Genomic DNA, 27114 nt, shown 5'->3' with positions numbered 1-27114 from the left:
CAAAAACACGATGTGCGGCCAAAATCATCAACCAGATAAAGAAATAATCATAATATGCTTCATGGATTAATCTGGAGCCTGGACATGTTTATCATTGATCCAGACTAATCTCAAATGTGATTTTTTAGCTTATAAATACATGGTTGAATGACCACAGCAATTTTTTGCCAGGCGGCAGTTTAGTGAAATATAATTGTTCATCTGCAGAGAAAGCACGTCTGCTCATGCATTGAATGTATAAATTGGCAAGTTTTCTATTTTGGTGTTTGAGGAACTATGAACCGGTAAGTAGTTTGTGCATTCCTTCTACTCGTCTACCTGATAAGGAATTCTCTGTAGTCATTTTGGTGCAGTAGACATGCAATGTAAAAGCCCATGATTGTCAGCCGCGTTTGAAAGCTCTATGGCAGTCAATCTAACAGAATCGAGTAAATAGCACTGGTGGTCTATGAACTTGCACTGCGGGTGCACTTTAGTCACACAACTTGCAAACCGGAAGAACCCGTCACAGAACTTGCATTGTGGGTGCAATCAAGTCACACGCGCCAGCTGAACCGCGCCGACGCCCGGTTTTCTCAGTACTTTTGCAGAAAAGTCCTTCGCGATTTATAACCGAATCGAACCCTAGTTCCCAAATCGAAACCAAATCCCTAGTTCTCGTCTCTCCTCTCACACCTACGGCGGCGGCAGATGGGCGGCGGCGGTGGTGACGGCAGCGAGAGCTCGAGCGGTGGCGACTTTCCTGGCTGGAGTTGTTCCTCCTCCCTCGCCGGAAGTAGCCGTGGTGCCTCCATCATCGTGGCGGAAAGTATGGCAGGCGGCAGCTCGGAGAGCGTGGCACTGGCCAGCCGCGCCGTCGCCGGCGTCCGCGATGGCAGGTCTCCGGCGCCCGCTGTGGCATGGCCTCGCCTCCGGGACTCGCGTTTGTTTCCTCAAGAGGTGTGGCTGCAGGGCGAGCCGGAGTTGCGGCCGGAGTGCGGGCGCGTTGTCATCGCTCGCACTGCTAGCATGGCGGCTCTCGAGGGAGATTTCTATGGCCGTGTCCTGTATGCCACCATCATTGGACAGCCGCGGAGCGTGGTGACGCCGGAGGCACTAGCGGCGGCGATGGAGTCTCACTGTGCTGTCCGACGGACGACAACCAAGGTGGAGATCACTTGCCCACCATTCCATTTTTTCGTTCGCTTCGAGTCGACAGATGATTGCACTCGTGTGGTGCACGCGTCGGAGCAGCTTCGTTGTTGTGGCAGCAGGATTTCTTTTCAGCGCTGGTCAAACTTCTCGCGTGGCAAGCCGGGGGAGCTCAAGTACAAGACGTTGCTGAGTTTGGAGGGGTTGTGGAGGAGGCTTGGGATCCACACACCGTCAACCTGGTGCTCGCCGGTGTCGACGGCGAGCTCATTGACATGCTCCCGGCCACCGACAAGTGGGTGTTGCCGGTGACCGCGTGGCTGCGCAACCCTTCAGGTGTGCCAAAGGTGCTCACCGTGGCTGTTCCTGCACCTCCTACGGGGCCATGGAAGCCAGACTCCAACGACGAGAACGCACATTCACCGCCGGCTCCAAATTCTCCCACAGAGCGTGCAACCGTAGAATTTCCAGTGATTATGCATGTCAAAGAGGTCGTCGATCGTGGCCCATTGCTAACTGAAGGCTTGGCTGTAGAATTTCTCCCTGATGAAGATGAAGACCTTACCCGGAAGCATACTTTCACCACCTGGCGGGGCAAGATAGATGGCACTGGCCCTGGACAATATGGCACAACTTAAGCGATGATCAGTAGTTTGGTGTTTTCATTTGAATTTGTCGGTCTGTAATGTTGAATGTGAACTTGTCGTGTCGTGTTGTTAGTTTGTTACTGTCAGTTTGATGTTATAATCCTGAATGTTGTCTGTTACAACTGTTGTCGCTTATGTGAATTTGCTTATTTTGTTTCATGTGTGCAAAAGTATGCTCTACATATATGATTGCAAATATGTAGAAGATCGGTCCATAATTTCAGCCACAGTTTAAGTAGTAGTTCAGCAGAGTTTCGTATCCACCAAAAGACCAGTACATAACACTACAGAAGTTCAATTAGTTGCCACTTCATACTACAACAAAATGAAATTGTAGCAGATGTCCACTTCATACTACTTAGTACTACTTGTTCATGAGAACATAAGGCATCTCAATCTTCTGGGTGACCTGGAACTCATCTTGGGCTTCCTCTTACACATGTCCAGTTCTACTTGTTCCTTCCCCAAGTAAGAGCCACTCCATTCCCCTAGTTTTTCTTTTCCTTTTCCCTCTTGTTCTTGTAGAATTTGTTCTTCCTCTTCTTCTTGGTTGGTCTGGTTCATGTCCATGTGCTGGTCCTCTTCCTGCTGCCACTGACCCACCTCTTGCTCCTCTTGCTCCTCTTCTTCCTCTTGCCCCTCTTGCTCCTCTTGCTCTTTGTGTTGTGTGTGCTGGTTCATCTGGAATGTTGGCCCTAAGCTCAGCAACAAATGCACTTTCATCTGGAATTCGGTGCATCCTAGAAACAGGTACTCCATGTGCTGGCCCCTAAACACATAAATAAAAAGATGAGGACAGGGTCAATTTCACCATATGTTAGTTCATGTCATTTGTGAAATGAATTATTTCACCAACTGTTTTATAAGTACCTCATGTGATAAAATATGTACCATGCTGTCTTGTACTTGTGTTGGGTCCAAATGTGGCCTCATAGTTCTATGTTGAATATGCTGACAACATCAACAAACACTATGTAAGTAAAGGATTTAATTAATTTTCTTTTAGTAAGTAGAAAAAGTAGAACTCATAGTTAATATTACTGGAAAGTCAACATCTCCATTCTCATCAATAACCATTTTGGACTTCTTTTTCTTTGCCTTTTCCATCAGCTGCTGTACTAGTTCATTCATTTTGTCAGCGGGCTTTCTCTTCCTTCCTCTAGAACTTTTTGCTCTAACTAGATCATTTGGCTCTGCAACATGCTCAGTTTGCTCTGGAACTTGCTCAGGCTGCTCTGGAACATGCTCAGTTTGCTCTGGAACTTGCTCAGCTTGTTCCTCATCATCCCCACCCACTTCTCTTATTACAACAGCTTTCAACTTTGAGCAGCCACTTCTGTTATGACCAGCTTCTTTGCAGTAACCACAGTGCATAATAGCACCATGCCTGCTTAGTTTGGTGCCATCTTCACTCTCCTCAGGTTGCTGCCTTCTGTTCTTCCTTCTCCTTCCAGCTCTTCTCTCATATAGTGGTGGTAAAATAGGTGTTGCAGATACAGCAGCCCACTCATCTTTATCTCTAGTTGGATATATCTGTACCCCATAAGCTAGACAGTATGTTTCCACAGTGTAACAAGAAGAAACCATGGTTTCAGGTTTAATCCTTTCATGTCTGCAACATGCACATGCATGGCTGCAGGGAACACCTGTGAGTTGCCACCTTCTGCAAGTACATGTATGCATATTTAACTCGACTATGTATTGCTTTTCATTGGACAAAACACCAAAGACACCCATGCCTGACTCCTCAGGATGACAATTGGCAGACAACTCTATGTTTTTTCTTAATTTGTCTCTAATTTTGGGAGTTAGATTGCCTGTCCATTTTTGAGTAGCTTCTTTTTTCTTTGACATATGCCTGTGCATTAACTGTGATTTTATCCTCTCCAACATGGACAACACAGGTAGTTCTCTAGCTTCTAGTATGTACCTAGTGGAATTCAGTAAGAACAATAGTCAGTTATTGCAGTTATAGACAGGTAATTAAGTAAGACAGACTATTAAGTAAGACAGGCAATTAAGTAAGAACAACATTCAGTTACCTGTTGAAAACTTCACATGTGTTGTTCAATAGAATGTCACATTTAGGAAGCTCACAAAAGAAAGCCCTTGACCATTGATTTGGTGCTTTATCTTCCAACCAAGCATAAGATTCTGGGTTATCTTGCTTTAGTTTCTCCATGTTTAGCTCAAACATGGTTGGTGTAGTGGATTTGGCACAAGCCCACACTTGTTGTCTTATTGTCTCACCTTTGTGCACTGAATGCAAGTTTTGGTATAAGTGTCTCACACAAAACTTATGCTCTGAGTCACAGAACTGCTCATTTACAGCCTTGATTAGCCCCTAATAGAGGAAACCAGTTATATCTTAGTTTGTATGAACTGAATTGCAACACTGACACTAACATGAACAGTAACTGAACATTAAAAGTGATTTACCTTCTGTTTGTCACTCATGATAGTGATTGTGCTTGTGTTAATTATGTTGAGGTCTTGCTTCAGTGTACAAAGGAACCAGTTCCAAGATGCATAACATTCTGTCTCCACCACTGCCATTGCAATAGGATAAATTGAGTCATTGCCATCAATACCAACTGAAGTGAGTAATTGGCCACCATACTTTGTCTTTATGAATGTGCCATCAATACAAATGATTGGCCTACAGCCCTTCAGCCAACCTATTTTACAAGCTGCCAAACTTAAGTAGCAAGTACTAAATAGGCCATTCTCTAGGTTCAGATAGAAAGATGGCCCTGGATTGCTATGTCTTACTTCCTCTGCATATCTCCAAAGCAATGAGTACTGCTTCACCTCATCCCCACGCACAACTTCCAATGCTGCTTTCCTAGCTCTCCCTAGCTTGTGCCTGCTAACTTCCATGTTGAATTTCTTCCTGACTTTTCTTGAAAAGGTAGACAGTGAAATCTTATCATTATCTCTGAACTTCTCTACATATTTATTGGCAAGAAAAGGTGCTGTTAGTTCCTTCACATCCCAAACTTTTTCACATGTATGCTCTCCAACATAAGTCTTTACAAGGAAGGACTGTGTCCTGTTGTCATTGACAGCCACAAGCTTCCAAGGGCAACCCTCAGAACACATAGCCTCAAACCTTTGCTTGTTATTTCTTTTCTTCTTAATTTGCACCCTGTTCTTTACTGCATATTGTTCTACAACTTTCCTAAGTAGATCCACTAAATCAAATACCATTCCTAGCTTGAACTGAGGGTTTTCCATGTCAACAGCAGGGTTAAATGTTTTAAACCTATATATAGGTTTCTCCTTCTTTTTCTTTGCCTTGTACTCCTCATCATCGGAGTCACTTTGATGTCTTTTCTCCAAGTCATCCTCTTCTGGCAGTTGCAGATCATCCTCATGAACATCATCTGACCCAGGAACATGCCTATATTCAGCTCCTATGTTTTTGCCCTTCTCAACCATAGCATCATGCACAACATCATCTACATTCTTATCATAGTCCTTATCATCCTCCTCCTCCATTCCATAATCACTGTCGTACCAAGTAGGATCAATGTCTGAATCACAATCGTACTCTTCTTCTGAAACTTCTGAATTCTCTGACACCTCTGATTTTTCTTGGCCCTCTGACCCATCTGCATCTGCTTGTTGCTCTACAGTAGATGCATTTTCTGAACTACCTGCCACTGTCTCTGATTTCATCTTCCTAATCTTCTCTGTGCTAAAAGGGCTCATTATAACTGTAGGTAGTGCAGGGAACCTTTAATTGCAATGTCATCTTCCTCCTCTTGATTCTGTTCTCTGATATGTTTAACAAACAGAACCAGTACCTTGGAGTAAACAGATGCTCTGGCCATCTTTAAACAGTCATTTTCCAAGTTAATTTCCACCACATCTGCAAGAGTTTTACCAGGTGGGCACCATAGCATAATTTTCTCCTCATAGGGATAATTAAGTTGTGCTAGCATATAGCAGATCACATCATTACATAGTGTATTCCTGTCCAGGTTGTCAAACCATGTTATCTTCTCATCCAAATATGTCAGATTCACTCCTTTTCCCACAAAAAACCCACCATGATGCACCTCCACACTGAATTTCACCGAATCATACCCTGCATTTGTGAGCGGAGGCAATATCAGCCCAACATGCCCACACAATATGAACTAACCCTAGGATGCAGCCCAACATACAAAAAGAGGTAAAAGAGGTACCAACCATGTCAAGTACCTAGTACTGCACATCTCAGACCTATAACTATTTAGATGCACCACCAGTATTTCATCTATTGCGTGAAGGAGGAAACCCTAACTAAAATTGGGGGACGGGATAGGGGGAGGGGGAAACTCACCGTAAGTCGGACCCCCATGCCATTCAGTGCGAAGAACCGGCAACTCCACCGTCGGATGGAACACCGTCTGGACCGGCACCCTGTCCGCCGACGATCTCCATGACGGCACGGCGCCGCCTGTCTCCTCTCCCATCGGCAACGAACAGAGGCAGCGAGAGAAAACAGAGGAGTGTTTCAATGCGGCATTGCTTGAGACTTCAGGGGGCTATCTGCAAAAAAGCGGCCGTCACGTGCGACGCGCGTGACCTGAAATCAGAGAAAACCGGGCGTCGGCGCGGTTCAGCTGGCACGTGTGACTTGATTGCACCCGCAATGCAAGTTCTTGACGGGTTCTTCCGGTTTGCAAGTTGTGTGACTAAAGTGCACCCGCGGTGCAAGTTCATAGACCGCCAGTGCTATTTACTCAACAGAATCTAACTGCAACTTAATTTTGCAGCTTAAAACCTCATTAAGTTCACTTACATGTATGTGGTGAACTTGCCATATAAATCTCTAATACTTACATGTATGTGGTGAAAGTCAGACCTCGTAAGAACCAAGCACAAAACTGGTAAGCAGATACAGAGGTTGCTGCATATTTTTCCATAAATGATGCTCACACCAACTTACTTATATGACATAGACATCTGAACAAAGAGGCTCCGGTGGTGACTGGTGACGCACTTAATAACACGTACTAACATTTAGTATCGACTAAGCTAGCTCTGAAGATGGCATTAAACTAAACACCAAACATGGTTGCTATGGTTAAACATGACAGAAAAATAAAAAGGTGAGGGGATCAGGTTCTTGTTCTCACCATTGACGGTAGCACTTGATGCACATATCATGGCTGAAGTTGGGCGGCACAACCGGCACAACCCCTGCTGTTTTTTAACTCCACGCAGACCTCCCACTCCTCGTCTATGTCAGCATCAATCTCAGAGACCGACCTCTTGCTCGCTACTAACTCTGAGCAGACTGCCCTCTGCTCGTAGCACCCCTTGTTGCAGTCGAACGAGGGGAGAAAATGTAACATCTATAGACAGACAATGGGCGTCAGTATCATAGGTCCAAACTGTAACATAAAGCTGCACAATTCCCACAAGAACACAAGTGTAGTGACCACAATATGCCACGAAGTCTTGAATCAAACCACACAAATGCAAAGACTGAGCCTTGTAGCCGAGGATCCGAGGAGGTCGAGTGCACTGCTGAGGCTGCAGACGGTTCACTGAGCGGAGGAAGAGGAAGAAGTGTGCTTCGGGCTGTAGGAAATCAATATCTGCAGATACGCCCATCATAGTCCGGAGACACGATGTTAAGAACGCCGGCATGCTGGATGTCGGCCTCGAGCACCTTGAGCAATTCCCTAAACGACCTTCGAGCGGCGCAGGCCGCAGGGCACCATCGCCATCTCTTCCGCTCTCTTCCTCCGCAGCCAGAGCCACGACGCACTGCACTCACGGATGCCATCTGAGCTGATTCCCCCTGGGGGTGGCGGCTGACATCGGCGGCGCAGGGAGGTGGGTCGTCCGCATCGGGGGAAGAAGGATTGGGTCGGTTAGCTCTTTCTCTTTTTGATCTTTTTTATGTTTTTTTTCAGATCATTAGCGAAACGTTTTTTCCACCTAAGGATGGCAGTGGTGGGTAAATATTTGCAACTTTATTAATGAAAAGTGACGGTGAATCCGACGGAAGCAATGCGTGTAGGTAAAGAGGTAAAGGAAAGACTAGCAAACAAAAAGGCCCGTGCGTTGCACCGGGTGTACAAAAAATAAATATATGCTTAGAAGTTGAAAAAAATTACCACTAAAACAACATTGCAATCAGTCAAACAGCCATATCATAACAAACATTTCAAACGAGTTTGGTTTAAAATAATTTTCAAACAATAAATGCTTTTTCAGTTTGTAAATCCTGTACCATTCTCAGAAAACAAACTAATAAGTAAACATGGATATGCTCTTACTTTATTTTCCACATGCCAATTTGAAACAATTTTTGTTATCAAAATCGAAGTACAGTATCAAAAGTATTGGGATAAGATTTCCAATCAAAATTGATGAATGATTTTGATTTAAATAGTTAACAAACAATGCAATTAGATCTCATTGTTGCATGCCTAAGGCTCAAACCCAAGAACTGCCATGCATCCATAGTGAAGAATAACCATTCAAACCATCGGCAAATTCATTCAAAAAGATTGGCTGCTTGTACTTCATTTAGAATTCGCAACCAAGAGTCAAGTCATGGGCGTAGGTAAGTTTCATAGCTTCAAAGATATTTCACTTAGCTAGAAAAATAGTAGGAAACTAAAAAAAATTGAAATTAAATCAATGGTCATGGCTGGCTGTCAAGTAGTGTTAGCGTTGGGAGACAGTGATACAACTAACCAACGAGAAACGAACTTGCTACTTAAATTGCTTCCTGGTTAAAAGAATAGATCCCTTAATTCTCAGATATAAAGATGGACATCAACATACACATCATGAGCCAATCTTAACCTCCCTAAGATGTACATATAACACTATTTTCAATTGAATCACATATCACATGCATACTTAGTTACTGTCCCATTCTAATTCTTTGATGTAGATTCTCAAGAGTGGAAGTATTTCTCCTTTCTCTTGCTCTATGCGTCTCTTCAGCTCTCTTAAAATTTGCATTGGCCCACTTGTTCCGAAGATAGTTTTTCCCAGCAAATCCCTGCATATACAGATGTTCTTCACACCTAATGGTGGAAGGTTTATTTGCATGTTTACCAAGTGTGAGGAATCAGTCAAACCCGGTGACCTGAGTTGGGGTGCAGAAAATATCAACCAATGTATCATGAATTAGCATCTTCTCAACTGGAATGTCATCCACTAATTGCTTTTCATGTACTGTACTCGTAGTTATTATATATGGTAAAGGTGCCCGTACGTTGCAACGGGCATATTCGAGTGATTCAACATCATGGTATCTAACATATGGATATTCATGCACCTATATGGCCTTCTCGACTTTCTTTTGGCGTTATAGCATTAATTTTTTTGCTATTTCAAACCTCCCCCCTCCCCCTCCAGTAAACCTATCTTCTATTTGCACCATCGCTAGTCTTTTGTTCTGCAATTAACATTGTAGAGCAGAATACAAAATTAATTTAGGTGAACAGATGGAACACATTCAATATTATTCGAATGTGATGTGTTATTTGCTCATCCACTCCTATAGGCTTCTTCCAGAATATATGTGCAGATATTATATCAGTGTGCTCTATATAAGTGCAACTGTCAGTAATTGACCATCGACATGAGCTTTGACTCCATGGTCACTACGTAATACAGGAAAAAGAAAAGGCCAATATTGCATTATTGCTTGACTGTTACTGAAATTTGACAGGAAATCAAGTAGCGCTACCTCATCTTCTTTTGGACTCTTATTAGAGCATATATACAACAGAAACAGGACAAAAACTAACCAAGAATATATACATATCCATGTGCACCACTTTCAGAATATATGACATATTGACTCTGAGATATCTAACTTTTTTTGTTTCCATGCATTCAAGAAGCGCTCTATTACTTTCAGGATCTTATTCCAAGTTTAACTTGTTTACAAAGATTAAAAATTATGATGTAGCATGATTTTTCTATGACATCCAAAAAAATTATGGTTATACATATCAAACAGGCAACACAAGTAATTCTTGGTCCAATTCTAAAATGGACAGGTTTGGATCTGCTAAAGAACACTTTGTTTCTCCTGTTCCATAACCTAATGACCACACTTAAGCATAGATAGGTTTGTATATATGACAAAAGAACAGCAGGCTCGAAGTAATAAATCACAGGCAGGGAGGAAGCAATGTAGATGATGGGGGCTTAGCTTACTTGTCAGCGTAGTGGAGGAGGTAGAGGTAGGTGATGGAGCTTCTGCACCTCGGGTGACTGCACCTCCATGTTCATACAACCTAAGGCGCACGCAAATAAGTCTGAATATACACGGCGTGAGACGACGGGAGGATTCCACTATGACCACATGAATGTTGTCGGAGTCTACAAGCGCTGGCCATGATGGCAGGTCGTCCTATAGGTGCTCGTCCGTACCCTCCCTTCTCTAGGCTCTCTCAGGCCGTGGCGGCGGAGATCCGTCAGGGACGAACGGCCACGTCTCCAATCACTGAACCCAACGATGCCCAAGCCCGACCGCCGTTGCGTTCGTGCTCCCGAGACGTCCTAAGCAGCCCTTGGATTCTCCTGGAAATCAATCAACACCTGCAGACAACAAACACCTCAATGTCATCGCACCGTTCGCCAAACCAACCTCTGGCTCAAGAAAGAGGAGTAAACAGACATCTGATGATGAACTTACCTGCCGCATAATAGGGTCCGTTAGGATGTTTTGGATTTCAGGGTCCTGCACAGCTTTGCCCTGTCTCTCTTTCAGTTCCTCTGGGGTAAAGTTTGCCTCTGTTCGCCTTGTTGATCTGCTGAACACATCTGAGAATGGACAGCAACGGTTAGGAGCTGCTTGGTGGAATCTAAGATGAGAAACCAGTGACTGATTGACAATCTCTTTCAGTGCTATTTACCTCTTGACACCATCAAGCAGCTCCTAGTTACTCGGATCATGCTTTAGGCCTTCCTGATAAGTTTCCATTGCTTTGTCATACTCTTTCATGAAAAACCAGATTGTGCATTTCCCTTGGAGAATGTAGGATCTAGCTCGATGCACTTCTCGGCATCCCTTCAGGCATGGCACCCAGCTTGGTGTAACAGGCAGCCCTGTTGCTGTATACCTGAAATATACAATCCACGCAAACAACAACTTAGCAGTTATACCAAACCCACTACAGGACAAATCTATACTGCAGAAGCACCTGATGCACCAGTCGTCATCGACAGGCTAATTCAAAAGGCGTATATATACACAGTTTGGTATGTTCTCCGCATTATTGGTTAATCTTATGCGGGTTCCCGTCAGATGTAAAAAAAATTCTTCCCAATATAACTGTGAAATGGTTTCAAATAATTGTTTTGCTCAAGCAATTGAGTAACATAAAACATCAAGGAATTACCTTCGGATCCTTCAGGTTTCTCCTGAGCGCTTCAGTGTAATGCTTCACTGCTTCTGGGTATTTTTGCTGCTTAGGGAACTCATTACCTGCAGGGCAGTAGCAAGAACAGAGAACCTCATCATTAACTTCCCTAGACTATTAGGGGCAGAAAAGCAGTGTTAACAGTATAATTCACGCAGCTTACCTTTCTCTCGCTCCTCATCAGCTTTTTATGGATCATAATACTCTTGTTGCTCGAGCTCCTTGTTTGCTCGTTCAGCATCATTTAGTATTTTCAGGGTATCTGGGTTTGATGCTCAGTTAGAGCCTTCTGGAAAGTCTCAGTGGCAACATCGTAGTCTTTGGAAGACTTGGCAAGTTTGGCAAGAGCAGTTGCTTTCCTTGTCAGTGCCCTTGAGAGTTGAGACCATCTTGAAGTCAGCACAGTCAGCATGAAGTTCCCTTCCCCTCTCAAAAGCCGTATCACAATCCTTAATGCAATCATCATACTGGTATTTGGAGAAACAGAATATTAGCTCTCAAATCACCAGAGGCATAAGTAATTCGAGAGGGCTCCCGATTCCAATAATTAAGTTAAAACATGTGGCAGTGAAAAATCATAGCAACACTACTGATTTACGAAATCTACAGTTCATTCAAGCCATGTAATATCATACAGAGCAAGTCCAATCCCCCAAAAGATAAGAAGGCAGATATATAGAGATAAATTCACTGTTGTTATTAAATATTGATGAATGTGTAAGGATTGCATCGACGGTGAAATCATTCTAAACTACCAGTAGTCTCTATCAAAAAATACCAATGTGTCTCTAAAACGCCCTTGCCTGTGCTCCGAGCCACCGCTGCTGCTGACGCCTCCTGGCATCATTTTCTCTTAACTTGGTAAAATATGTTTTCAGTTGTACACATATGGTGCCAGCAGTGTGAATACTTTAAGATGAAATGATAAAAGCAAAAGTGCTGCTATATTTAATCCTACAAAAACAATTCAAGACATGTTTGTACTAAATATGTTAAATGCTAATACCAAGAGCATACCAATTCATCAAGAAGGGTGGTGAATTGTGAGCAGACAACGCTAGAAATACAAAGCCTTTAAGATGTCCCTTCGAACATGAGATGTGGATAGTTTGTATTTATTGAATAGGCTGTGCTCCTGCCATTTATACCTAACAAATGATACAAGTTCCCCAGTTGCATCAAATTTTTTAAGTTATTCACAGGGCATACAAATCTGCATCTCAAACTCAAAGGTGCGTCATACAAGATTTTGTTTACTCACAGTAACACAACTTTTTTACAGAATTCATACAAACAATTGACCGAATGGCACTCTCATTGAACAGGCATTATCAAACACGATCATAAGCACAGAACAAACTCACCTCCATCTATCTCTTTGAACCAGCAAAGATATCTAAGCAGCAGCCACTGCCACTGCCTGCCCCCGTACCACCAGCAACAAAAGTAGCCCGCCTAATGAGACATCGCAGCTTCAAAATGTTGGGGATGGATGGTAAACAAGCAGAAACATCATCAAGAAGGGTGGTGAATTATGAGCAGACAGCGCTAGAAATACAAAGCCTTTAAGATGTCCCTTCGAACATGAGATGCGGATAGTTTGTATTTACTGAATAGGCTGTGCTCCTGCCATTTATACCTAACAAATGATACAAGTTCCCCATTTGCATCAAATTTTTTAAGTTATTCACAGGGCATACAAATCTGCATCTCAAACTCAAAGGTGCGGCATACAAGATTTTGTTTACTCATAGTAACACAACTTTTTTACAGAATTCATACAAACAATTGACCGAATGGCACTCTCATTGAACAGGCATTATCAAACACGATCATAAGCACAAAACAAACTCTCCTCCATCTATCTCTCTGAACCAGCAAAGATATCTAAGCAGCAGCCACCGCCACTGCCTGCCCCCGTACCACCAGCAACAAAAGTAGCCCGCCTAATGAGACATCGCAGCTTCAAAATGTTGGGGATGGATGGTAAACAAGCAGAAACATTATGTACCTCTGTAGTCTGCGCACCAGCTGCCTCACGAGACCGTGACACCCTCACCCTTTGCTTCCGGTTCCTGCACCACAATAGCCGTGTCCGTATCCCTGACCAGCACCTCATCGGCCTTTGTCTCTGGTTGATGCGCAGGATGCACCTTGGTTGTGTCCCGGACCACCACCTCCCCGCTCTTCACCTCTGGTTCCGGCACCTCAGGTGCTTCGGACACCACGACATCCTGCACCATGGCGTGCGCCTCCGCTCTCACATCCACCTTACCCGCTTGTTCCAGGTCAACAACTTCAGGCGGTAAAGCATCAACCATGATCTCCTCCCCGGCCTCGTCGTACTGCCGTCATCAACGTCCTCGACGGCGCACTCGATCGGCACCTCCGACGTGCCCCCCTTCTTCTCCTCCTCGGCCCAGCATGGAGGCCTGCATCGTCGAAGCTCCAAATAAAGTTTTTGTGGAGGAACGCGTCCTGGCTCCCAGCGGCCGCGAGGGCCTCCAATGCAGCGTCCAGGAAGCCGACGGCGGCGTGGGATAGGGCCAGCGTCCTGCGGCGGTCGAGAGTCACCAGCCTTACCAGCAGTTGCCACCTTCTTGTTTCGGAACCACCCCCCTGGCGATCTCCTCTTTCACACAGCCGACAGCTCACCGCAGCTTGTGCATATACTCAAACACCTTGTCTGCGTCCCTGGCCTTCGCGCTGAGCTCAAGGAGCAGGGCGAGCTCGGGCTCTTCCGGTGATGCAGTGGAGGCCGCCATGTGGGCCTCGACCGCGTAGGCCTTGCCAGCCTCCCCGGCGCGCCGGAACGCGGCAAGCACGAGGCTGTAAGACCGAAGGCGCGACGCGAGGCCGTACTTCTGCCGCATGGAGGAGACGAGCCTGAAGGCTTCGTTGGCGCCCTCGGCGTCTGCAGCGACGATGCAGGCGAGCGAGGTGATGGTGGCCTCGGACGGGGGCGCCCTGGCCTCCAGCATGCCAGCGAACACGCGGCGCGCGGCGGCGGCCGGGTGGACGGGTAAGACGGCGCCGTCCGCAGAGGCGATCAGGTGGAGGAGCTGGTTGCTCTGGTGCGCGGCGAGGCAGAGGTCGGGCGCCGCGTCCGGGCCGGAGACGGCCGCGTCGAAGGTTGCCATGGCGGCCGCGGCGTCCCCGCGGCGGGTGCAGTCGGTGGGCATGCGCCCCTTCCAGCCGGTGGATAAGATGAAGAAAGGAGCGCAAAATGCAGGGGTTAGTTTGCAAAATCAAAACGTTTTTGCAGATCCACTTACGTAGGGACTGCGGGTTGAATACAAAAAACAGCAAGGGCTTTTTTAAAAACTACCGCAACGGTGATCCTCAATCCTTGCTTTATTATTAAATTAAAAAAATTAAAATTAAAATAAAATAACTAGTTAAGTACCCGTGCGTTGCTATGGGACAACAAACTTACGCGTCGTTGATCTCCACTGCCGACTCAACCTTGCTGGTTGTCTCACCACCATCATTGAACGCACAATCACCCCGTGCTCTCCCTCATCATCAGCTCAAGAGAGGGTCGTCGTCTTTTGGTAGCCCTAACAACCTCTCTGCTTAGCGCACGCATCCCATAAAATATTGGCTTATATTTTCTTCTCCATACGACATACTTATCATCACGAGTCACTAAAAAAGTCTACCACGGTTTCCTTATTAAATCTCGTTTAGCAATTAGAAATATTGGCCACCCAAGAAATACCGGCACAATGCAACAGAAATAAATTTAAGCATAGAGATGATTTTTTGAGTTGTCGGTATTTATCTAGTTATAAACAAATCTTGTAATTTTTATATAGTTATGAAATATCTTGTAACCCACGAGCATGTGTTCAACACACAAGTCAAATTTTTGTGTGTGTTATGTTGCTTCTAACTACATTGCCACAAATATGACATTATGCTTAGTCCTCGCTCGGAAGCTCTCTGGCTTCCCAAACAGGCCAACTTCTCGGCCAGCCAGCTTTGCACGCGAGCTGGGGTCGCGAAGTTGCTGGTTCGCTCAGGAAGTTTTCTTCATATCAAAATGTTAGGTGCACCACTCCCATAAATTCAAGAAACTCCAGCTTCTTCGTTTGGAGGAGATACGCTTCCGCACCTCCGCGAAATTACACTACGGGAGGATTGGGCTCCGCAAAGCAGGCCCAAACCATTTGGCACCCCTCCACACGTGGAGCAGGAGAGGATCCAACAGGCGCTTAGTTCCAAAACATCTTATGCGCTTTGTACACTTGTAGATCATCAGGTTACAGGATATAAAGAAAAAAATAACAGTACCACGCTCGCATGTAATTTAGCATGGATTTAGGAATCACCAAACAAGCTTACATAGTGAACCATCAGAAGCTCGACATATCAGAATTAAATCAGATCCTCATCGGCTGTAGAATTTTCGCCACGTCAAAAAACCAAGCAAGGATCACACAAACAAAAAAATTAGCCAACAACATAAGAATGTTTGTTTAATGTAATTTATTTATATTCATAAACCATACCATGTTCTGATACATGTACATATATTTACCCCGCAGATACGGTATAAGACATTATTATAGAACAATTTATCATTTCTCCCATCTAGCTATGTTTCCCAATCTCCACTCCATCCCCTGGAGAAATAAGGTTGACAGTTTCCACCCTTTTTATTCGTTCATGGAATTTTCATTTGGCTTAGTCGCTCCTTTGAAAAAAAGGTTCTCTATATTAAGATAATCCTCTTAGTAAAACAATGTGGTGCCCTTTGGAAACCAATCATCAATAATCATGAGACACTTAGGAAATTTACACTGAAACTTGAACTTTTGTCTACTAATCAGACGATCCATGCTAACTACAGACATGTACTCCACATAATAGTATTCATTGTGAATCCTTGTCTATGCCCAAAAGAAGAACAATATAAGAGGCTCTGCAATACTGGAATAAATTTTGAAGATCGCTTAGGGTGAAAGTAAGCAGAGGCCATAGAATAAGATGATAACGTCGATTAGGAACCCTACGACCAGACAAGATTGGTTAATAATTTACATAATTACTACCACAGATTGCTAGCTAATAACCAAACAACCTATAATAATTGTAATAACCACACTTTGCATATATATATATGTACGCTGATAGAATATGTGATATTTGAAAAGGCAAAAAGTAGAACATGAAAGGGGCTATTGCTTCAATTCTTACATTAGGACTGCAGAAATAAATATATCCGTGCAATTGTTAGTACGTACAAATATTAACCAAAAAATGCACGATTCAGTTAACAAACAACCATGCCATGAGTTTTGCTACTTGTCTCTGCCGTAAAATGGTGGAATGGCACTAAAAAGGATCTAACTCACCTGTTGATTGGTTTCCCCCAGCCCCCAACAATAAGAGAGCAATGCACACTTGCTAATTGATCTTTACAAAAATAAATGCTGCAGAGCTTCAACACTTACTTGCAAGAAGATATAGAATCCCACAACCAATATTTTTTTGGGTGTAAGCTCCAGCTAGAGGAGGCATACAGAACCACAACTAAATAGGATCAATGCACCGTTGCCAACACTGGTCACTGATTATGTACTGACATACCGAGACGCGACAAATTAAAAATCAATTACCAAAAACTATAAGTAAACCAATCCAGGCTTTACATATTTGCTATAGTAGCAGTCATATGAATAGAACATCAAATGGAAACTTCTGTGCTTCCTCCTCTTGGTTCCAATAATCATCGTCGTCAAACTTGATATTCTGCAGAGTAGGCCATGTGCGCCATAGTTAACAATATGGAAGACAAATAAATGATGCTTCGTTGTCCATTTCATATTGGGTACCCTATCCTATCTGTTGATGTGAGGGACCACACATGCATCCTACAGTTTTGCCAAAATCATGAACCTTTTAAAACCATTTTTTCTACCGCAAAGAAAACATCAGTGAATAAAATTCTGAGGTACTAACCTGATTATAATACTCATACCAACTTTCTTCCTCTCCCACTTCCCCTCTGTCCTTATATCACCATCTCTTTCAATCTTCCCCTCTCCAGTGCCCAATATCTATCACCATGGTGTCATAACCTCACTATTTCTGTAGTGCGTAATGTTAAACAGATTACAAGACTTCAAAGCAGTAATAAAGTATCTATAATAGAAAGATGTTCTCAAGATTGATTCCAACAACTTGAAATAAAACTAAAAGTTAATGATGGATTGCCTTATGCTTCCCTTCAAGTTTCTCATATACGTCAAATGACTGATCATCTGGCAAACAAAGATGACAAGTTCCATGTAAAGGATCAATGTATGTACACTTGAATAATATCACAACTGTAGAAAGAAAATGTGAGTCAGCATCAGTCAAAACTTAAACGTAGATAGCGATACTACCGGACTCGCGGGCTATGCCTACGGCCCCTAGGCCGTCGGCATAGGCCCCTAGGCCGTCGGCATAGATCTATGCCTACGGCTGCCGTCGGCATAGACCCGTCGGCGTAGATGTCGTCAGCGTAGTTTGTCAGATCGTCGGCATAGTATAGCCGTCGGCATAGGGGCCTATGCCGACGGCCTGCCGTCAGCCGTCAGCACAGTATAGCCGTCGGCAGTGTTTTTTGTCTGACGGCAACGGACGGCGCCGTCAAAAGCGCTGACGAATCACGCAATGCCACGTCGCAGGGCTATCCCTACAGCAAAGCCGTAGGCATAGATGAGTCTATGCCGACGGCTTTGCCGTCGGCATATCTCTGCCACATGGCAGCTCCTGGGTTCTCCTGGCAGCGGGCTATGCCTACGGCAAAGCCGTCGGCATAGATTTTGATATATGCCTACGGCTTTGCTGTAGGCATAGATGTGCCACATGGCAAGCCCTGGTAACTCCTGGGCGTATACATAGTTTTTTTCCCCTGTTTTCTCTTTTCCAATTCATTTGACAGCATTTCAAAACAGAACAATATGAAATTATGCAGAAATATGACAATTCATCATGTAAACATACTCAAGTTCATCTAAACATACTCAAGTTCACCATCATCATCTAAACATACTCAAGTTCATCACATCATCTAAAGATCATCACCGACGGAAGTTCATGAACATAAAAGTAGTGCAAGACATGAAACATGATAAAAGTAGGAATATGAAAGGCATGGCACGATGGCCACATGCACGGAATCATCAAGCAAGAGCACCTCCGCCAAAACCACCACCTCCGCCAAAAGCACCACCTCCGCCAAAACCACCACCACCACCTCCGCCAAAACCGCCATCACGACCACCACCACTCTGCCAGATCGGAGTGACTGGGGTCGACGGAGCAGGAGTCGAGCCACCGGTCCCCTACATGTTTCAGAAAAGATTCTAACGGTAAATATGATATGATAGTGTTTCATGAACGAGAACTAGTTTGCTTGTAGTTAGGCAAATGTACTAACCGGACCATCACTGCCTAGTGCCACCCATTCATCGAACGTGGGCACATGTGGGGGTTCTCCCGCAGGTGGTGGTGGGGGTCCCATTTGTGGTGGATCCGTGCAGTTAGTCCAAGACGCCAACATAGCCTGAATGTTAGTTAAACAAGCAAACTAGAAGATCAGAAGGAATGAAAGTGCAAAAATTTAGCTTGGTTTTAAGAGGGCAAAACTAACCGTCATCATCTGACGGTTGTAATCATCGTTTGCCTTCACTCGTTTCAAGTACTCCCGCACCTCGAGATTCCTATGCTCGACAAACTCCTTATACTACTAGTCCAAACTAGTTCAAGTTTGGATTAGTAGTATACTTTTGACATGCACCTCATATTGCCTCCACTTGAACCTAATCCACCTTCATTTGACACACTGTTATGGACATAATGATGTAAACCTCATAACTGGTATTGTACCAATATTTGTACGATGGCGCATAAATACACTAAAAATAAAAAAATAAAAAAAATACTAGTAGCGATGGAAAGAAAACATGCTGCCAGTAGTTACATTAGCAACAGCGTGGGAGTGAACAAGCGCTGCAGCTATTTGTCCTAGCAGTAGCGTGTGCGGCACGCGTTACTGCTAAGCAATAGCTGTAGCGCCTTATTAGTAGCGCGCCTACCCACGCTACTAATGAGCACGAAACCAGCGCTACTGCTAGGGTTTTTCCTAGGAGTGTTTGTCGGACGCAGTTGGTCTACCCGAATGGGAGTGTGAGGCCATGGGTTCTGTGGTGTGGATAAAGTGCGCTACCTCTGCAGAGTGTGTGTATTAATCTATCGATAACCGCGCCCGTGGATAAGGACCCAGTTCGTAGTTGGTCACACTATGGGTCAACAGTAATGATAATAACTTGCTTAATAACAACCCTGCTTCGATGATGAGAAAGAGATTGGTTGTGGTCGTGAGATGATCACCGTGGTATCGAGGATACCGAGTTCATGGATATTTGTGGTTGTGATCGTGAGATGATCACCGTGGTATCAAGGATACCGAGTTGATGGATATTTCTGGTGTTATGCGAGAGTCAAGGGTGAAGATCAAGCTCCTTGTGGTCATGTAATGATTACTACGGTATTGTTTATACAAGCTTGATTTGATCCTGAGATGATCGTGTGATGTCCGAGGTTGGTAAGTGATGCATGTGATGTTTACGAGGTAACCCCAAGCAGAGTAAGTTGGTGCATGATAGTGTCATCATGTTGCATGCTAGTATTGTCAGATTCATCTGTTCATGCCATGCTCATATTGTTCTAGCTGCACCATGTTCATGTTGTTCATGCCATGTGGTTGTGATGATCTCATGATAACTCCTGCTTAACCTGTAATTGCCATGCTGTTGTCTGTCTTGATTGCTTTGGTTGTTGTGAGCTTGCAAGTACATTCAATGTAATGACCTGGCGTGTCATGCTAGTTTGCAGGTCATGCCGGACTTGATTGCTTGTTTGCTGTGGCTTCCTTGTTTGCGAGCTAGGATAAGCGTTCCGGCCAGAGTCCCCGCGGAGTGGAGTTCACCACCGTCGTCGTTGTTCCGTTGCTAGAAGTTTTTCCGCTGCTTCGAGTTGTTCTGATGCTCGCATAGAGCAATAGTGGCAGGCGTAGTGTCGCCGTGCTGATGTAATTCCTCGTCATATCAGAACCCCTTGTCACTACAAAAAAATACACTTCCGTGATGATACATGTTTGTCACAGTAGGTCACGTTTTCTGTCATGCATGTACATCCATGATAAATTTATGATAGAATCAAGATAGTCATACCTGTGTTGTCATAGAACTGTTCCATGAAATTACCAAAATTATCATCACGGAAGTGTCCACTTCCATGATGATAAATCGCGCGTCACAGAAGTGCTTTCATCAAGTGTGACCGACATGTGGCATCCACCGTAACGGAACGCCGTTAAGCTATCGGGTCCGGTTTTGGATCCGATAACCCGTTAACAGCCCCGACCAATGGGGATTTTCCACGTGTAAAATCATCATTGGCTGGAGGAAACACGTGTCGGCTCACCGTTGGGATAGATGTCATCCACTCATTGGACCCAAAGCGCCTATGATACACCGACACGTGGCACGGCCCAACAGCGGCCCATTCCTGTGAAAAGGCTGGCCCGTTTGACTTGGTCAAAAGGTGGCGGGCCGGCCCACGGCAAGCCTGTTAACGGTCTATTCGCATATAGCCCATTTACAACCCGCTATCCCAGGGCCTGTTTACGGCCTATTCGAATTAGGCCCAGTAGCGTCATCTGGGCCGTCAAATATAATTCCAGCCCGTTTTAACTTTCAGCCCATGTATGGCCCATGACGTCTTTCGGCCCATATGAGGCCTTTATTACTCTCGGCCCATTAACGGCCCGTGGTAAAACTGGCTCGTAATGAACAGTGTATCACTTTATACCCATTAACGACACGTGGTGAAACTGGGCCGTAATGAACATTGTATCACTTTATACCCATTAACGACCCATTATTCCGTTGGGCCATTTCCAGCCCATGTTATGTTTCGGCCTTCTCGGGGCCCATTTATTTTTGGGCTTATTTCCACATTCATTTACTTACGGCCCATTACTGTCATTTTCTGCTTGTGGGCCAAATTCAGCCCGTGGTTATAGTCGGCCCGTTTGTGGCCCGATAATACGTTGGGCCGTTTTCATGTCAAAAAAACCCGTTGGGCTGTTTTTATAGAGTTATCAAATACGACCTATTAACGGCCCGTTATTGTCCACGAATAGTATAAACCATAATTGGCGAAATGATGATACGCCCCGTAGAAGGCCCATGGATCCTACGGTCCGTAAAAGGCCCATGAATAGTACGGCTCGTAGAAGGCCCATGGATCCTACGGCCCGTATAGAAGGCCAATGGATCCTATGGCCCGTAGAAGGCCCATGGATCATACGGCCCGCAGGAGGCCCATGGTTACAACAGTCCGTGTGTTGCCATGATTATTCTGACCTAGTTTCCAAAGATAGGTTATTGTGGCCACTAGAAAAACACAGAAAAAGAACTGCAGTGACTACAAGCAAACAACTAAACAAGACAATAAGGAAATAAATAAGCAAGCAATTAACGCTAGCCTATTACCGCTATTACACATATTACATCCACTGGGCATCAAAGTTTGCCACCAGTGCAAATATAGGGAACAAAGCAGCATATAACATACACTGGCCGTCAAAATTGGCCACCAGTGCAAATAAACGCGGCAGCAAAACAAGAGCATAACCGTAACAACTTCAGAAGAGCTCAAGAAACGTGGTATCCACCATGCTGGCAATAAGCTTAGCAAGCTTATTAGCTTTGTCCTGTTTGGCGCTAAAATCCTCCAACGCTTGTTGTTGCACCAGAAAGTATGCATCTGAATGCTCCAGGGACTTCCGCAGTCCTTCTGCTTCTTGTCGCAGTACAGCTGATCGATGTCTTTCAGCTTGTAGTTGAGACTCAAGAAACCAAACTGATGTAGACAGTGAGTTTGAATAGCTTGTGCAGGCGGTAGTGGCCAGTAACTCCAACACTAAACCAAGACAAGACTTTGGGGTTGTCTCACTGTCTTCGAGATAGTCTTCCTTAGCTGTTTTATCAGCTTTGTTGGAGACCAACAAGGATGTGTCACTATCCTGAACCTTATCTGCATTACTTCCTTTAACATTGCATGATAAGGCACTCTTCCTCAATATTCTGTCAGCATTCTAAAAGAAGAAACAAGCAGACACATAACAGTTTAGCATGTACTAGTATATGAAACTCATTTCGGTGAACCTGTTCATTAGTAAGGTCGACAGGATTAAACTACCAAGTCTTCTATTGTCAAGTACTAGTACATAATAAAAGCATCAAACAAACATATATCTATGTCCTATGGTCACTGCATTGTCTTGCCAAATCAAAATAGAGACACGGTTCAAATCATATCAGTTCAAGACAAAGGAGTAGTGAAAGAATACAAAGCGTGGGAAACTACACGGCACAACAAGATTTCAGATGGGTACCACGGGTCTACATGATATGAGAAGTCAACTGTATATACAATTGAAATTGAAATCAACAGAGCTATTGATAAGAGCAAGCCTGTTAAAGAAACATGCGTAAACATACCTGCTGTGCCATTAAAGTTTCGACTGGATCCTTCAATTTAAAAATAATTTTGTGTGAGTAAATACAGTGATACAAGAGCAAAACAGTATGCACGATAGCAATCATAGTTAAAAAAGGCGCGCCTAAGCGAGCGCTTAAGTGCGCCTAGGCTCTAGGCGTTGGCGAAACGCATTGCGCATAACTATGCTTAATCTGTGCATAACTGCGCATAAGCATGTGCTTTGGTCAGTAAAGCGCAAGGCGGTGGCAAAACACACAATTAACGCCTAGCGCTTTTTTGAACTATGATAGCAATGGAATCTTAAATTATAACAGTTGTTCTTTAGGTTTAGGCACTTGTTCTACATGAACAGAGTACAGTAAGACGCAAGAATATATAGTACTTAAAAATAGAAAATGAGCTCATAGACCTTACCACATTCCTTGTTCGGGACCAGTACAGAACAAGGCGTTCCCAGTCATCGTCCAGTAAATGTGTCTCAGGAGAACGTAAGGGAATTTGATGAGTTTCTTTGCTGGTGAAGTACCTTTTCTTCAGGTAATTCCGATACTGCCACCAAGCATTCTTGAAGATAGCAGAGGTATTAGCATAGGTTACTTCGTCCTGAGTTTCCAAATCGGTCCTTCTCTATAGAGAAAATTGGGAAACTTTGCTGTATTATAACCACCATGGAGGTAGGATGTATGAGACAAAGCAAAGTAATTGCCATGAATAACATTACTTACACATAACTCCTTGGCAAACACCTGCAACTGGCATTTTCCTTCATATTCAGTATAATATTTTCAAGATGGGAAGATACGCACATACGATTTAACAACATAAAATGCGATAGATGCTAAAATACGACTAGCTGGTTGTGCTTCCTCCACAGGAATAGGCGTACTAACTGGTGGAGTTGGGGTTCGCCGTGGTAGTACTGGCCCTTTGGGCACTGGAGCTGCCTTACTAACTGCTCTTGTTTGGAAGCTCTGTGGTGGAGATGGTACTGTGCCAACATGAACTGGGTTACTATCTGCTGGGGTTGGGGTTAGATTGGGTGAAGCTGGTTCTCTGTCAATCGCAGTAGGGGTACAATCTGCGAGAGTTTGGGTTATGTGTGGTAGGGCTGGTTCTCATGCATGTACAACCGAGGTGCTATCTCCACCAAGAGGCAGCACTGTTTTATTTGAAGACCATGTTTTTAGTCCGCTATATGCTGGCATCACCCGATCCAATTCAAATGGCTGATAAACAGGAAACATAGTTGAATGTACAGACATTGCATGAGAGACAGATGCAATAGATAGTGTGGAAAAAAGAGGGCATGAAATAGTTGACATGTATATTGTTTAACTAAAATGGATAGCATGACATAATTTCACATATATGATGTCTATCTAAACTGGATAGCATAGCATAACATAATTCAAAGATATGATGAATAACTAAATAGGATCGCATGACATAATTCACCTACATGTTATCTAAGTAATCGGGATCGCATCATTTAATTCACATATGTGATTTATATGCTAAACAGAGGGAATTAGATATGATGTCTGAACTAAGAACATGGTGTTGAATATTGTGTATATGATGTCTAATCTATGCAATGTAAGACACCATATGCATGATATGAGCAGTATAACCGTGCCAAGTGAGAGCATACACCTCTGTGGGGGAATAGAACTGGTCATCTGTCTCTGAATCCATCTCTGAGGAGCTATCGGGACCCAACAAGAGATCTTCTTCGACAAGTAGCAAGGTGAGATTCCGGCCTTCGGCATAAGATTTGTCCGATATCCTAGGATGTTGTTTTGCACATATTTCCCCGATTGGGGAGCATGACGACAATGCCAACGATTTGCATGGATAGGCCGACCTGGAAATCACGAGCTCCTCGTCATCCCCCAAAACTCCCCGGTGTACCTTCTATTCAAGGTGGCTCGTCAGATTATTGTTGACAGCTCTCAACCTAGAGCAAGGACACCATGGTGAGCTCGCGATACACTTGGAGCGGTTCCACTCTTCACATTCATTGGTCAATCTCATTGTCGATTGGGGCAAATCCATGAGAACTCGGCCACCTCATTTCATCTTTCACCGCATCCCATATAAACCACAACTTCAAAATTGTAGTATTCTGGAGATTTCTAAACTCAGTAGCGGTATAGACATGGTACCACAAAAATATTATAGAAGAAGCTTTTTATGCAGCTCTGACAACATGACAGTAAGGTGATCACTTCATAATTAAAGTGCCCAACTAACGAAAGTTTTTCCACAACCAAAAGCACCAGCAATAGCACATGTTCCTCCAAAACTAAGGGGAACAATGCATCAAGCACACGCTGGACCCATTTTAAAGCAGGTATGACTATAATTTAATGACGTCGAATGGAAATGAAAAACCAACACCTGAGGATGTTTGCTTATGTAAGAATAGAAACGGTGTTAAACCATTTTCATAAATTCCACAATACATGCAGTTGAATAAAAGTTGGAAGGCCCAAACGACATGAGTCAGGTGCAAAGGAAAAATAACCCATAAATACACATGCATCCTAGATGAACGTGAATGCAAAAACACGATGTGCGGCCAAAATCATTAACCAGATAAAGAAATAATCATAATATGCTTCATGGATTAATCTGGAGCCTGGACATGTTTATCATTGATCCAGACTAATCTCAAATGTGATTTTTTAGCTTATAAATACATGGTTGAATGACCACAGCAATTTTTTGCCAGGCGGCAGTTTAGTGAAATATAATTGTTCATCTGCAGAGAAAGCACGTCTGCTCATGCATTGAATGTATAAATTGGCAAGTTTTCTATTTTGGTGTTTGAGGAACTATGAACCGGTAAGTAGTTTGTGCATTCCTTCTACTCGTCTACCTGATAAGGAATTCTCTGTAGTCATTTTGGTGCAGTAGACATGCAATGTAAAACCCCATGATTGTCAGCCGCGTTTGAAAGCTCTATGGCAGTCAATCTAACAGAATCGAGTAAATTGCACTGGTGGTCTATGAACTTGCACTGCGGGTGCACTTTAGTCACACAACTTGCAAACCGGAAGAACCCGTCACAGAACTTGCATTGTGGGTGCAATCAAGTCACACGCGCCAGCTGAACCGCGCCGATGCCCGGTTTTCTCAGTACTTTTGCAGAAAAGTCCTTCGCGATTTATAACCGAATCGAACCCTAGTTCCCAAATCGAAACCAAATCCCTAGTTCTCGTCTCTCCTCTCACACCTACGGCGGCGGCAGATGGGCGGCGGCGGTGGTGACGGCAGCGAGAGCTCGAGCGGTGGCGGCTTTCCTGGCTGGAGTTGTTCCTCCTCCCTCGCCGGAAGTAGCCGTGGTGCCTCCATCATCGTGGCGGACAGTATGGCAGGCGGCAGCTCGGAGAGCGTGGCACTGGCCAGCCGCGCCGTCGCCGGCGTCCGCGATGGCAGGTCTCCGGCGCCCGCTGTGGCATGGCCTCGCCTCCGGGACTCGCGTTTGTTTCCTCAAGAGGTGTGGCTGCAGGGCGAGCCGGAGTTGCGGCCGGAGTGCGGGCGGGTTGTCATCGCTCGCACTGCTAGCATGGCGGCTCTCGAGGGAGATTTCTATGGCCGTGTCCTGTATGCCACCATCATTGGACAGCCGCGGAGCGTGGTGACGCCGGAGGCACTAGCGGCGGCGATGGAGTCTCACTGTGCTGTCCGACGGACGACAACCAAGGTGGAGATCACTTGCCCACCATTCCATTTTTTCGTTCGCTTCGAGTCGACAGATGATTGCACTCGTGTGGTGCACGCGTCGGAGCAGCTTCGTTGTTGTGGCAGCAGGATTTCTTTTCAGCGCTGGTCAAGCTTCTCGCGTGGCAAGCCGGGGGAGCTCAAGTACAAGACGTTGCTGAGTTTGGAGGGGTTGCCGGAGGAGGCTTGGGATCCACACACCGTCAACCTGGTGCTCGCCGGTGTCGACGGCGAGCTCATTGACATGCTCCCGGCCACCGACAAGTGGGTGTTGCCGGTGACCGCGTGGCTGCGCAACCCTTCAGGTGTGCCAAAGGTGCTCACCGTGGCTGTTCCTGCACCTCCTACGGGGCCATGGAAGCCAGACTCCAACGACGAGAACGCACATTCACCGCCGGCTCCAAATTCTCCCACAGAGCGTGCAACCGTAGAATTTCCAGTGATTATGCATGTCAAAGAGGTCGTCGATCGTGGCCCATTGCTAACTGAAGGCTTGGCTGTAGAATTTCTCCCTGATGAAGATGAAGACCTTACCCGGAAGCATACTTTCACCACCTGGCGCGGCAAGATAGATGGCACTGGCCCTGGACAATATGGCACAGCTTAAGCAATGATCAGTAGTTTGGTGTTTTCATTTGAATTTGTCG

The 27114-nt window shown here is 44.7% G+C and overlaps 2 protein-coding genes and 1 pseudogene across 2 annotated transcripts; 2 read left to right on the top strand and 1 right to left on the bottom strand.

Moving 5' to 3' along the window:
• The first annotated feature begins 690 nt into the window (after positions 1 to 690).
• LOC147967835 (uncharacterized) lies at positions 691 to 1769 on the top strand (annotated as a pseudogene).
• Positions 1770 to 2193: 424 nt separating this feature from the next.
• LOC147967834 (uncharacterized) lies at positions 2194 to 3467 on the bottom strand. The gene is made up of 3 exons (XM_087522560.1): positions 2809 to 3467; positions 2649 to 2730; positions 2194 to 2547 (listed from the first exon to the last, which is right to left on the bottom strand). The coding sequence occupies exons 1-3, from the start codon at positions 3459 to 3461 to the stop codon at positions 2212 to 2214; spliced, it is 1071 nt and encodes a 356-aa protein (XP_087378686.1). The 5' UTR covers positions 3462 to 3467; the 3' UTR covers positions 2194 to 2211.
• A 22527-nt stretch (positions 3468 to 25994) lies between these two features.
• LOC147967833 (uncharacterized) lies at positions 25995 to 27074 on the top strand. Its single transcript, XM_087523273.1, has one exon. The coding sequence runs from the start codon at positions 25995 to 25997 to the stop codon at positions 27072 to 27074; it is 1080 nt and encodes a 359-aa protein (XP_087379399.1).
• The last annotated feature ends 40 nt before the right edge of the window (positions 27075 to 27114 follow it).

Source organism: Triticum urartu, chromosome 5A (genome assembly GCF_056163025.1).
Source record: "Triticum urartu cultivar PI428250 chromosome 5A, HENAU_Tu73, whole genome shotgun sequence".
Classification (NCBI taxonomy): Eukaryota; Viridiplantae; Streptophyta; class Magnoliopsida; order Poales; family Poaceae; genus Triticum; species Triticum urartu.
The sequence above is the reverse complement of the archived record's forward strand: the minus strand, read 5'-3'. Positions and strand labels throughout refer to the sequence as shown.

What these genes read in the sequence shown, in the direction of transcription:
- LOC147967834 (XM_087522560.1), bottom strand. Translation starts at nt 3,461, where the DNA reads ATGCATACATGTACTTGCAGAAGGTGGCAACTCACAGGTGTTCCCTGC. An exon ending in GACTTTCCAGTAATATTAAC is followed by an intron (nt 2,731 to 2,808) that starts TATGAGTTCTAC and finishes TTGATGTTGTCA; the next exon opens with GCATATTCAACATAGAACTA. An exon ending in TACATATTTTATCACATGAG is followed by an intron (nt 2,548 to 2,648) that starts GTACTTATAAAA and finishes TTATGTGTTTAG; the next exon opens with GGGCCAGCACATGGAGTACC.
- LOC147967833 (XM_087523273.1), top strand. Translation starts at nt 25,995, where the DNA reads ATGGGCGGCGGCGGTGGTGACGGCAGCGAGAGCTCGAGCGGTGGCGGC.